We start from the raw sequence: 13795 nt of genomic DNA, 5'->3' as shown, positions 1-13795 counted from the left end.
GATACTGATTCTAGCACTTATCCTTTTAAACAAAAAACTTACCGGAATATAGTATTAAACAAGTGGTATTCTTGTAGCAACAAGCTGGCATGTAATATTTTATTTCTACTGTTTTTTAGCAAAAAGACGTTGAATCTTACGATGATGTACAGCTGTTGGCAGAACGTTGTTTCCTGCTGATTTCTCTGTATGAGGAAGTAGTTCCCGTTGTGGTATTTTTGTGCATTTTTTTGGTTGTTTACTGGTTAGCGACTTACTCTTTTGTGGGGAGAATAAAAATGGGATAAAATTATATGACAAACATTGTCCTACATTGTGCTCAGTGTTCTAGTTACTTTGCCCTAATGTGCACTGTAGTCCAAAACCGTATTTAATGTAATGACAGCTGGAGAAGGCTTAAGAAATTGTTGTCAACAGCAGCTAGACTCTAGTATTTGTTGAATAGCTGAACTGACTTGGTTAGGCAAACAACAGTGTTTTTAAATGTTTCAGTGGGCCCTGATAATCTCCAGTATTGGGGTATCTTTTCTATGAATTGCAAAACAGTCCACTAAGAGGGTAAAAAATTCTTAAAACAACTTCTGGAGAATGATGACTTCTGATTTATGTTTCCATTTTCTTTTGCGGGGTGGGGGTGAGGAGGCTTGTGTGTGCGGTGCCACTCAAGGACGAACTGCAGTGGTGCAGTTGATGTAAGAAAAAAGTGACTCTGCTGTCTTTCTCACCAATGGTAGCATGCTGCAAGGCACAGGCAAAAAACATGGTCATTTGTGTACTGAATAATTGCAGCATTCCCCTCCACCTTAGATTGCTATTACAGGTTTTCTCCAGCCATTGGGGAATAATCATCACGAAATTTGATGTTAAACAGAGTTTTATGTAAAAGGAAATTTGATTATTTTTCACTGTTCCCAAATAAAAGCTTTGAAAGGGGCAAATCTCATTCAATCCTGTTTGTCTTATCTGACCCAATTTCTTCTCTTCTCTTTTACAGGCACGGAGTCTTTTGTACCAATTTCGTCTCTTGCCCAGAATCCCCTGCAGTCTACATGACTTGTGTAAGTTGTGTGGCACAGGAATGTGGGACAGCGGATACATCCCAGCTGTGGAGTGTACATTAAATCACTTGGATTTTGATGGTTGCCCGTATGGAGGGACCTCTGCTACACCATCTCCAAGATCAGCACATGAAGGCAAAAGAGGGGCAAAAGATGTTTTCACTTTCCTGAGATAGTCTTTCTAATTAAGCATATTTTGTGCTCAAAGTCCAATTACTAGGCATTGTTTTGAAGGTAGCTACTTGATAGGGGCTGAACCTGATTACTTAGTAACTATATATTTTTTAGTAACTATGAGCTAGTATTGATATTTCTCCTGATACAGTTTTGGGCGTCCCTAGGATTGATACAGTTGCACAAAACTAATTATTTAATACAATTTTTCTGAACTTAGGTGATTTGAGTTGAAGTGGAAAAGGCACACAAGGAGGGAGATGATGGTGACCTGAGCACTTTAACCTATTGAAATATAAATGGGTATCTTGGGGATTCCCTCAATTAGCCTAAACATAGTGTTTGTTTTGAATGATTTTTAGGGAAGGGAAAAGTCAATTTTCTGGAATGCTTATGACGTGTTGCAAAAAACGCAGTTGACCCTTGGGAAACTCTGTGTGAAAGTATAAACATGCAGCTTATTTGACAATTCCCATACAATGAAACACTTCAGTGTTGATTTAAATATATTTTTTAAATTGCTGGCACCCAGCAATTTACAGTATTGTCTGTAAATAGCACTTAACCACATCCCTATTAAGGAAATGTTATACCTGAAAATGCATTGCCCTTAGCACAATAATAGCTCAAAAGTAGCTAAATGCATTGCCTTTTCACATGATGGTGTTACCTAATTGTATGCTGTTGGCTAAACTTCAGTCCAGCTGTGGATTTGTGACAGTCGTGAGAATTCAGACATTTCTTGCGAAAAGGTAAAAAGTTTTGATGGAGAAAACTAAAACATCTCATTTACCATATTATCTTGTTTAAATTGCCACATCCCGGTATAACCATTAATTGTACAACCAGAAAGCATCTTGAAATCTGTTAGTATTTCTGCCGTATCACTGGACATTAATTTCCATTTTAAAAAAGCAACTTAGGTCAGTGGTTCTCAAGCTTCTTTGATTAAAGGACCCCTTTTCAAATAGATTAGTAATCATGGACTCTCCCATCTAAATTATAATACTGCATAATGCTCATAATATGAAAATGCTGCATGTAAAGAGTCTTTTAGTAATGCTTTTAAGAAAACAGGTATTTACTTACAGATATCTGTGAGATGGGTGTCCCTGTTTCTCACTGCAGAGTCTACCAGTTCTTGGTGTGATGTTTGGCAATGACATTCGTAAGTCAATCTCCACTTTCAGATCAACCTGCACTTTGTCTTGATTGCTGTCAAAGCAGAAAATCATGTTTAACAAATGTAAGTTGTTGGGAAAGGTAGCAACACATTCATTGTTTCATTCACTAATTCTCTCTACTTTGCAGCAGTGGATGGCCAAAACTGTGAAGGTGTTTGTTTTTACACCTTAATTTTCAGTGAGTGGTCACAGGTTCCACCCATTCCTGTTTCACTTTTCCACTTCAGCAACAAAATGACATAGCAAATGTTGAAAATGAATCCTAAACCTGATCGGACTTATCAATTTTTATATTTTAAAAATCGACGCTGAAGTACTCTGCCAATGTTGCAAGATGAGCAATGGTCCTTTCTTTCATGCAATTAGCTGTCATCGTGTTTGCATCCAAAACACAGCCAGCAGCGGGAACATGTCTAAAACTCCATTGATCAGTCTAGTTTTCCAAATCTCAATTTTGTTCCTCAATGTTGCAGTCTTGTCAATTAGTTTGAGCATGGTTGTATTGCCCTTTGTATTGATTTGATTCAGAATATTGACAGGTTAAAAATGTCAGCGACATGTGCAAAATTTGTTACCCATTTGTGATCAGAGAAGTTTTTGGCTAATGCAGGATTGTGCTTTTTAAAAAAAAGTTAGAAGCTGTTTATGAAGCTCAAAAACTTTTACTCTGCCCCAAGATAACCAATGTTCTACAATGTGAAACAATTTTCATGTTCTGCACCCATTTCTGAACACTGCTTTGCAAACAAACATGAATTCACAGGTTTGGACTTCACAAAAGTCACAGCTCTCATATTTGCATTGAAAAGAGCATGTCATTCAGCTTCCATTCTTTTTGAAGTAAGGGCTTGGCGATTCAGCATAGTTTTTGTCACAATTACCTGCTGCTCTTCTTTTCTTGCAACACCATTCCTTTTGCCTGCCATAGAGTGAGCACCATCTGTGCAATGCAGCATTCCCACTTAAGCTCCCACTCTGATTCCATGAAATTATTCAGTAACTTGAATATTTCCTCACCTGTTGTTAATTCTGGTAACGCCTTACAAAAATGAAAATCTTTGAAAATTTCCCCTAATCAAACAAAGCACGCTTAAACTAATAATTGTGCTGTACCACCAGCATCCATTGTCTCATCCAGCTGAATTGCAAACTGCTCACATTCACAAAGCCTTTCTGACAATTGGCATTTTATGTCTAAGTTCCTTGATTCTTCTACCAACTCGGCCATTAGAAAATGGTTATGGCCTTCATCTTTTGTGCTGCCTCTTCAGTCACCATCACAATTTTACAGCAGCTTTCCACAGCAGCTGGAAGAATCAGCTCCTCTCCAATAGTGTGGACTTTCTTTCTTTTAGCAAACCAAAACCCTGTTAAGAGAGATGTTTTCGGGGCCTTTTCCAGAACTGATGTGATATTTGTCACTTGAGTTTTCTAACTGTTCTTTTGCTTTCTTCATTCAAAGAAGTCTTTCAATTTATCTTCATGTTCCAGCTGCTTTGTTTTGAGGTGTCGATGCAGTTTTGCCTATTTCATTGCTTCATTGGATAAAATGTTTAAGTACACAACATATTGCAGCCATCCATCACTGAGATCCATAAATCCGAATCCTGTATAACTCTCCTCACACTTTCTGTTCTTCATTTGTTCCTCATTAACGGACTCTGTATTGTCCGTGGCTTCAGCTGAACTACTTGCAATGGCACTTTGAAGCCGTTTTAAGTACTTTTCTATTTTAAAATAATTTACTCAAAGACTATCATCGATCAGCTTTTTTAAGGGTGTCAGTGTTGTACAGAAGCACAGAGTTGTCAGAATGACAGCCAACAAAACATGTTCCAAAGGTAATGTATACTTTTGTTTGTTTTTGCATTTGCTCTATATGGCAACTGTGAACTTTCACAGTGCAGTGTTGCGGAGTTTACAGGTGCTGTAAACAAGAAGTCACTTTTACAGCTACACTCGTTAACATGGCTGACTTTAGGAAAATGGTGCTCTCGGCAAACTTGTATTTTGTCATCTTTTCTTTGAGTTTAAATATATAGTACCTTTGACATAAAACTCACCACCAATCTTGGTAACTGTGATACAAGATGGCGAACTTTGTATTGCGCTCAGCGCTCATCCGTTCCTCAGCCCCCCCCCACCCACCCACCCAACCTGCTGCCAATTTGGTGGATGCATTCCGCTCCTGGCTTGTACCAAGCCCATCTCCACCCATTGCTCATTCTTTTAATCTTGATCATGGCCCCCCTGACTACTGCACACTGGGTGGCTGCTCACCCATAAGGCCAACCCTGCTTAGTAAACACATTATTTTGTAGACCCCACAGGAAGTCCCTCGGGCTCTATGGACCTCAGTTTGAGAACCATTGTATAAGCGTTGACCTTCCTCTCAAATTGTAGTTCTTGCAGTTGCAAATGCTATTTAGATATTCAAAAATAAGTATTAGTTTTGCATGTGTGTTCTTGCCATTCAAATAGGTTGTCAGTGAAAGAATAGACATGTCTTCAACTTGGCAAACCTGCTCCTATAATCTTAGTGTAACAAGCTAAAGATTTTTATAATATTGTTTCAGTTCTCTAGTATTTAATGATTTTACCAATTATTTTGATCTTTAAGCTGCTTCACCTCTGCCTTTCATTAATCAGGTATGGGACTGTGGGCCCGATATCATTGACATCTTCAGTCAGATTCAACCTCCTCAATGAATTATATGGCATATTTTGCAGCAGATCAGATTTCAGCATTCAAATAAGTTTTGGCTGACTAAAAATATCTCCTTTTTTATGACAATGAAACCATTTGAGGGAGCTGTTTTGCGTTCTGTATTTTACATAAAAAGAATGATAGTACAACTGAACAATAGATTCCAAAAGTAATTTCTCTGATGAGAAAGGTAAACTTAGTACTTGGGGGAGATTTTAATGCCCAGTGGCACATGGGGAGCCAGGAAGTAGCTGCAGCAGGTCTGTCAGTGACTTTTTAAACCAGCTACTGCTTTTGCATATGACTTCTGGGTTCTTGAACAATTAGTGTGAACAGGCATGATGGCATCCTGCATCATTGTATTTCAGCTGAACTATTTAAAGGGACACTGCAAACATGATGAATTGTGGAGGTAAGGGAACAAAGGACGCAATTGTAGTAATGAATTCCCAGTATGGCAAGGTTGTGCCTCAGTTCACAGCCTCCTAGACTTCATGCTGTAGTGTGCAAGGGTCTGCAGGGAGATACTCTTCCCTGCAGACAGGAGGAAGAAGCTTGCCTTGGAGAGCAAGAAGGCACAGCTGGTGATTGCTGAGGAGGTTAGCAACAGGAATGTGGTGCCACACTCCTGAATGCAGTGTGGGAAGCAGTTTAATTACCAAATCAGGTCTGGAAAGGTGATTTCAAAGGCACATTCAGCCACAACCTGTATGTGTATATAAGCCTGATCCTCCTCTTCTTCTACCTTCCAAAGCCTATTCCTGAACATCATTCCTCGTCCCAACTTTCTTCCAGATGCATCTGTTCCTCTCTTGGCACTGCCCCACAATTTACCACTGGCATTCACCCTTATCCTAATGCAATGTCACACCTTTCTCTCAGTGACCTTCAAGAAATTTTGTTCATCTATCCAACTGACACATTCCATTATTCTTACCTATAGGTCTCTCCCTCTTTGCTGATGAAAAAAGCACAAAATACCAGGTAGAGGTAAAGAGCCAGAAGTGGCCCTCTCAACACTGACAGCTGGAAAGGAGGAAATGCTGAAGATAAGCTGAGCTTCTGCATGAAGGAGTGGGGGGTGTGGGTCGGCTACCAGGTGACAGAATTAAATATCTCTCAGCCGCATGGCATACAACAATCATTTGGTTGCTGGCATCAAGTCAACATGTGGAAAGCAATCATGTGCATAATGTACACTTAATGAATTCTCACTTTGAGAGTTATGATTCACTTTTTTAAGCTCGCATAGTCTCATCAAGCACCCTGCAGGAGGCTGTGCAAGATGAAGACAAAGACTCCTTTGAAGTGGTCACACACTCTGAAGGTACACCATTACAGGACTCTTGCAGACCATGCACCAGCTCAGATACACACATTTTGGTGGGACTGGTAAGATATAGTTAAGTTTTGACCAGGTGTCTCACACATCACAACTGAGCAAGAGCAGATGGTGGAGACAGGGAGAGTAATGAAGACTCCACATCAGAGAGCACAATTGCTCCAAGCTCTGCTCAGCTCAGCTGGATGCAGATACTGAACCCCATTGGGTTGTTGACAAAGAATAATTCTGGAGCAGCAGCAAAAAAAAAATGTGAGGTACTGGAAGACTCTCCAACTGCACGCTGCAAAGTGATTGGAAGGATCTGTCTGGAGCATGAGTCATCATTGACAATCACTTGTGCTGAGAATGATTCTTCCTTGCAGATGGTTGGGTGGAAGGGACATGTTAGTGTTGGCTAAGGATTCACAGATGGCTTGTGAAGTTTATCTTAGCCTTATAGACCTTCCTATGGTGAAGGCATCAGTTGTTGGCTGGTAGAGGTGGTGGTACATTGTTGGCTCAAACAGCTGCCCTCTCTTTCCATCTCTCTTGCCATTCTCTCTCGGTGGTTGCTCTTGTTGATTGAAAGGTCTTGACACCATTTTTGACGATGGATCGCAATTTTGGCCATGATTGGGCAGCTGCTTCCTATGTATTGATGGCAATAGAGCAGTTCTTCGTGGGGGCTTTGAGATTGCCTTTGAAATGTTTTGGCTGCTGTGTGAGTGGTCTCCCTGGCGTAGCTCTGAGTAGAGCACCTGTTTGGACTGTCTTGACGTGAGCATTCTGATAACACGTCCTATCCATCTCAGCTGATTTAGATTATCATGGTCTCTGTATAGTTAGCATATCTGTGACTTGGAGGATGCTCATGTTTGTTCTTTTGACCTCCACTTGAGGGATCTTTCTAAGACAATGTTAATGAAATTGTTCTAGGCCCTTGATATAGCATCTATAAATTGTCCAAACTTCACCATAGAGAAGTGTTGGGAGAATTACTGCCCATTAGACTTTGAGTTTGGTTGCAGGTCTGATAGCACGATTCTCGAAAACTCGAGCTGGTAATTTACCATAGGCTGAGCTGGCACATTGGATTCAGTGGTGTCTCGTCTCAGGCATTCCTTCAGGATTGAGGATGACTTGCTTCCATCTGATATGAGTGGAAGATACCTGTGCATGATTCTTTTTGAACATGGGACCACATGGTCTCGACAGAGCGGGGCCTTAGTTCAATGGCAAGGGGTTTCTAAGATGATTGGACGACAGAATCTGCAATGAGTATCTGCCACGCCCATAAATTGTGGAATCCCATCATTTCTGGCCAGTGCTATAATCAGTGGTGTACCTCTTCTTCAATATTTTGGGATAGATGGCTTCCAAGAAATCGTAATGTGGTGCCAATCATGGGCGGCGGTCGGCTTCCTGACTGCCCCCGCTGAGTCCACACGCCAAGGGCAAAATTCTGCCCCATGAATCACAATTGAAGGCATTGGATTTGATGCATTTGGTTGGTAGAGGACTTTGGTGGTCTTGGCATTCAGGGCAAGTCTCATGCTCTTGTAAGCTCTTGTATGCCCAGCTAAGTTCATAGATCTCATCGGTCTCCGACATGACAATATGCAACCACAGTATAATGCAATCACTTCACTACAGACTCCTTCCCTGTCAAAACAAGCACCAAACAAGGGTGTGTCTTTGTACCAGCACTATTCTCAATCTTTCTTGCAGCAACACTGGCTTACTACAGACAGGGCCCCCCCTCCGCCAGGTGTGGTAATAATTTATTGCACTGATGGTAAACTCTTCAACCTCAACTGGAAAACAACCACTTCTGTAATAGAACTACAGTATGTTGATGACACACGAATTAGCTCTCACTCTCATGAAGAACTGCAATAGATCGGAGCTTGAATGCCATGATGTCGTAGATCTTTGCGATGATGTTCTTGTCCATGGAAAGAGTGACTCCGTGGAACGACAGGTGTATGCAGGCTTTCACCAATGGTTTTCATGTCTTTTTGCTGGGATGAAATAGGATAGATAACTCTAGTCTCAACTCTTCAGTCCCCCACTGGTGTGTAACAAAGTTCTTTCCAGCTCATTGCTAGCAGGAAAGTGCAGTGGATCATGAAAAGGAAGATGGAAAAGCGGACATGGAGTAAGGAGTCTGCTCAAAGTGCTTCCGGTCAGTGCCACACATGCTGCCTGGTATCCAAATGGCCAAGCCTACCACTGCACAGGTGGATGCGGAACCATCTTTGACAGAGCCCTCATGGGCTTCAATGTCCAAAGGGTGCCTGCCAAGAGCATCTGAGCAGTCAGTGCTGAGAGCTGAGCTGCCTGCCTCCTCCTAGCTCTGCTGAAGTGACAGGGGCTGCATCAATTTGGAGTAGCAGAAAAAGAGCCAAGATTTATAGTTGCACAATGTTATGCATATGGGTGTGTTGTACAATGTTAAGTTTCTGTTTAATTTTTGAGACATGGTAAAAATTATCTGTTTGCACCAATTTCCCATCTTGACTGCCTTTGCCTGCTGCCTGGCAAGTGGCCTTCTCACTTGTGATAAAGAGTAAGACAAGACTAAGGCGAGTAATGGGTGTCTGTGAAAGGGATGTTTTGCTGATTGTTTTGCTATTGTGTTGGTGGGTGGGGGGCTCTCAGTGGGCATGGTAACTGGGTTCAGCATGTGGCTGCCAGGTGTATACCATTATGCCATTATGAGAGCATCCTAGGCAACAGTGTGAGCTGCTGCTGGTGCCATGGCCATGTCATGTTCCTCCTCCTTTCTACATTGCTGCACCTGCAACTCCAATCCTTGCTGGTTTGTATTGAAGGGTGATTACAAATTTGTCAAGGCACCCGAAGCTTCAACATCCCAATTACTTGCTCTAAAACACATCTCATCATATTATGGCTTTGATTATAGCACTCTTGCATCTTATTGCTTGAGCTCCTCCCAGGTGTCACCAGCCACACTTAAGTACATAGTCCTTGTCTTTAAGCAACCAGTCGGTAATTCTGTTCCAAGGTGCCAGCATCTCTGGGAGGGTGAGCTGGCAATGAATGCATCATAGCAGTTGCCTGGGAATCTTGCACACACCTGTGAAATGCTTTAGTGGTTGCGGGCAAGCTGCACATTGACGGAGTGGAAACCCTTACTGTTCACAAACTCATTTGAATGCCTTGATTACCATGTGTGCAGACAATGCTGTCCTACACCTTTGGGGAGCCAGCCAGAGCTGCAGACTTGAGCTTCCGCTCATTCTGACTGTTTGCATCGGTGGTAAAGCGTATATAACTGCCTTGGCTGGCAAACATGGCATTTCACATGTGTGATGCATTTATGGGAGACTAACTGCAAATTCCTGCAAATATCTCCTGCAGGTCCCTGGAAGGAGCCTGTGGAAAAGAAGTTGAGAGCAGTGACCACTTTGACAGCGACTGGTAAAGCGTGACCATCAGATCCCCTTGGCAGCAGGTGGTCTTCCACCAGGTTGCTAATATCTGCGACAGCCTGACAGGATACTCTAAGCTTCCTGAGGCACTGGTATTCAGACATGTCCAGGACACTGGTCCTGTGCCTATATATACCCTGTGTTGTGGGTATCACCCCCTGCAAGCTGTACCTCTGTGCTCATCTGAGATCCAAGGTAAAGCAGCATAAGCAGCACCCATGCTGAACTAAGCCAGATGGAAAATGGAGATCAGGTGCACAAACCTCCAGTGTAGCGAAAGTCACCTCCAAAGCAGTGGAAGTCACTAAAAACAAACTTTCAGAATGAGTCCTGTGAGCAAAAGCCTTTCATTAGGCAAGGAGGCAGGTGTGAGATCTGAGCACTTGGGGGATCTTTTTCTTTCGCCTGTTATATGTTCAGCCCCTTCAATTGCTGCTGTTCTCTTGCCTTGCTTTCACTGGAAAGTTCCAGGAATCCTGGAACATCTGTGCGCCCACAGTTGAAAACCCCCCGTTAAAATAGCTGTTAATTGCCTCTTAACTTATTTAAATTGGCAACCTGCCTCTCCCAAGGGGTTTTCCTGCTCGCAGCTGAACAAGCTGCACTTAAATACAGAAATCGACAGGTTGGAACCAACTTCCTGACATGGTCAATTACAACACTTTTAACCACCCATTGTTCCCAAACCAACCTGTTGTATGAAGTTAAAACTTCTCCCCTTGTCTTTTAAAGCACAATTCCTTCAAATTTCGCTACACTCTCAGTAACATAAACATTGTAAAATACTTCCCCTGTCACTACTTTTATGACTATTGCTGGCATTTAACTTTTACAACGTAATGGTTCATTTTAATATTGTTTCAGAAATCTTGAAAGCTTTGGAAAATCTCTGGAGATTTTGGGCAAAAAATTCAATTGATGATTGTATCTTTACAAAATATTGATGGCTGAGAGAATGGCAGCAATAGCAAACTAATTCAAACATCACAATAAAAAACATGGGTACAGATATCTGGATGTTGTGGAAATTTCACAGATGTGCTTATTATCAGAGTCCTGCAGTTTCAATATAATTGTGCCCAGAGAACAGTACTGGGCTATGTTGGCATTTAAACCCTCTGGCCACACCCTAGACGTCAGAAACCATTGTTCTAATGCAGCACAATTTATTCACTTGTCCTAACTGGACTTACTTTGGAATATTTCAGGGTTACATGTTTGAACTTCGAGATTCTCACACACACTCCAAGTGACACAGGATACCTTGAAGATAAAAGTCCTTGCAAATTCTCCAGGGTTTTATGTTTTGATGTTTAAGGTAACCTAGGCTCATCACTGTTAAAGTAGTTGTGAAGCAGGTGGTTTGCATGTGGTTCAAAAGAGGTGGCTAATGGGAAAAATAAAGATGAAAACTGGTCATAGTAAATATTTTGAAGTGAACAATGTAGTGATTGTATCTCACCTGCTTTAGTTTGGATATAGCAGTCACATCGTTGTGTTGCAAATCAGATCTTGCCCCTTTTCAAATTGGCCACTGAAATTGAAGGTATTCTTATGTTTTAAACTTTAGTCTTAATCTTTTGGCAGACTGACAGCAAAGTGCTGTTGTTTTAATAAATCTAGCAGTAGATTGTTTCAAATATTTCATTCTTTCAGTATGTTCAGTTACACAAAGTCTAGTTTCTTCGGTAATGGTGCTTTTGAAATTTTCTTTTATTGTTGGTCCGATTTGAGTAACACCCAGAGTTATAGTGCTTAAAATCAACATGCTATTCTATTGCACCTCTTCAGTTGTTCTCCAGTCATTGACTGCAAAACTAGGAAGGAACAGTGTACAGACTGATCTTCATACAAAGTTTGAGGCCAGTCTAAATGTTGATTTAGGTCAGTAAAAGGCTTTAACGTTAATATTTAACATTAAAGGTGAATTTTGTTCTTTTTTGTTGAAAGCAGTTTCATTATTGTATAGCAGAGAGTGCTGGACCACCTTCAAACTGTGCACTTATATTGTACATCAAAGTGTTTTATTGTTACATTTGGAAATCTGACTTTACCTATCCAGTTATGAATCAAAATCAGTTGTAAACTTGTCACATTAGGGTTTCAAGTAACACCCAGAGTTATAGTGCTTAATATGAACCTTAGCAAAAGGGGGACTGGCTGATTGCTTGTATTAGAACATTGCCTTTTCATGTCTAAAATTTAAGTTGTTAGATCTGATGGCAGTGTGTGAAGAAGGACTGGGTAATATGCACTCCAGGAAGGTTGGCTTTTTTATCTGATGATACCTGCCTCATGCAGCGTATTGGACCAATGCCCTCAACTAGAAATCGGTTGATATCAAGGTTAAAAAGACTCTGTGTCTTTTGTAGCAAGCTGGCTGTCATCTGTTTTTGAAACTTCTGATTGCTTTGAAATTTGAATGAAATTTATAATGAGTTTATTTTTTACGTGTAACATATCAATGAAAATAGAGATTGGCAGTGAAACCTAAATGACAAAGGGGAAAAATCTATATGTGAGCATTTATGCAATACAATTCTGATTTTAAAACATTTAATCTTGCCAAAAGAAGCATTTAAAGTGATGCATCTAACAAGCTGAGACCATTATTTATGTTCCTACTTTTAGGTGCTGTTTCTGAGCTCCAAATTGCAGTTATTTTGTGGCACTTTACATTTTTGGATCATTAAAAACCTGTCTGGCAATTTCAACATGTTGAAATGATGACGACTTTTCTACCCATACTGTTTGTGGCAAGCATCTAGTATTAATTTTAAAAATTAATTTATGGGTTTTGGACATCGCTGGCTAGGCCAACATTTATTCCCCATCCCTGATTGCTCTTGAGAAGGTGGTGATGAGCTGCCTTCTTGAACCACTGCAGCCCACGTAGTGTAGGTACAGCACTGTTATAGAGGGAGTTCCAGGATTTTGGCAGTGAAAGAATGGTGATATATTTCCAAGTCAGGATAGTGAGTGGTTTGGAAGGGAACTTGCAGGTGATGATGTTCCCATGTGTCTGCTGTCCTTGTCCTTCTCGATGGTAGCGGTCATGGGTTTAGAAGGTGCTGTCTAAGGAGCCTTGGTGAGTTTCTGCAGTGCATTGTGTAAACAGTACAAACTACTGCCACTGTTCGTCAGTGTTGGAGGGAGTGAATGTTTGTGGAAGGGGTGCTACTCAAGCAGGCTGCTTTGTCCTGGATGGTGTCAAGCTTCTTGAGAGTTGTTGGAGCTGCACTCATCCAGGCATGTGGAGGGTATTCCATCACACACCTGATTTGCCTTGTAGATGGTGGACTGGCTTTGAGGAGTCAGGAGGTGAGTTACTCGCCGCAGGATTCCTAGCCTCTGGCCTGCTCTTATAGCCACAGTATTTATATGGCTCGTCCAGTTCAGTTTTTGGTCAATGGTAACCCCCAGGATGTTGATAATGCGGCACTCAGCGATGGTAATGCCATTGAATGTCATGGGAGATGGTTAGATTTTCTCTTGTTGGAGATGATAATTGCTCGGCACCTGTGGCGCGAATATTACTTGGCACTTGTCACCTCAAGCCTGGATATTGCATTTGGACATGGACTGTGTGGTTTTATCTAATGCGTAATATACCTTAGGAAGAATGCTGCTAAGGAAGATCACATGATCTTTAGTAATCAATAGGAAAGTAGCACGGGCTACCTCTAGTCAGTCAGTAGTATGGAGATAGGGTTTGAAGTGAAAGCACACATGTAGTTGCTGCTGAGTACCTTTGTAAATAAACATAATGTTTTCCACCTAAGAAGTGCCTGCTGATCAACTCTATCTATAGTACCAACTTGGGCACCACTTACAACAAGCGTGCGACGAAAATCCACAAGATCCAACTGACTGCTTCAGTATCTGAGGAGTCG

The 13795-nt window shown here is 41.4% G+C and overlaps 1 protein-coding gene across 1 annotated transcript in view; it reads left to right on the top strand.

The window, feature by feature from the left end:
• Positions 1–3460, top strand: part of tbc1d16 (TBC1 domain family, member 16) — an 88832-nt gene extending 85372 nt beyond the window's left edge. The window contains exon 12 of the mRNA XM_078571046.1: positions 995–3460. Coding sequence (XP_078427172.1) covers positions 995–1234 — 240 coding nt within the window. The 3' untranslated portion in view covers positions 1235–3460. The remainder of the gene's footprint in view (positions 1–994) is intronic.
• Positions 3461–13795: the final 10335 nt, after the last annotated feature.

The sequence above is a fragment of the Cetorhinus maximus genome, chromosome 24, assembly GCF_964194155.1.
Source record: "Cetorhinus maximus chromosome 24, sCetMax3.hap1.1, whole genome shotgun sequence".
NCBI classification, from domain to species: Eukaryota; Metazoa; Chordata; class Chondrichthyes; order Lamniformes; family Cetorhinidae; genus Cetorhinus; species Cetorhinus maximus.
The sequence above is the reverse complement of the archived record's forward strand: the minus strand, read 5'-3'. Positions and strand labels throughout refer to the sequence as shown.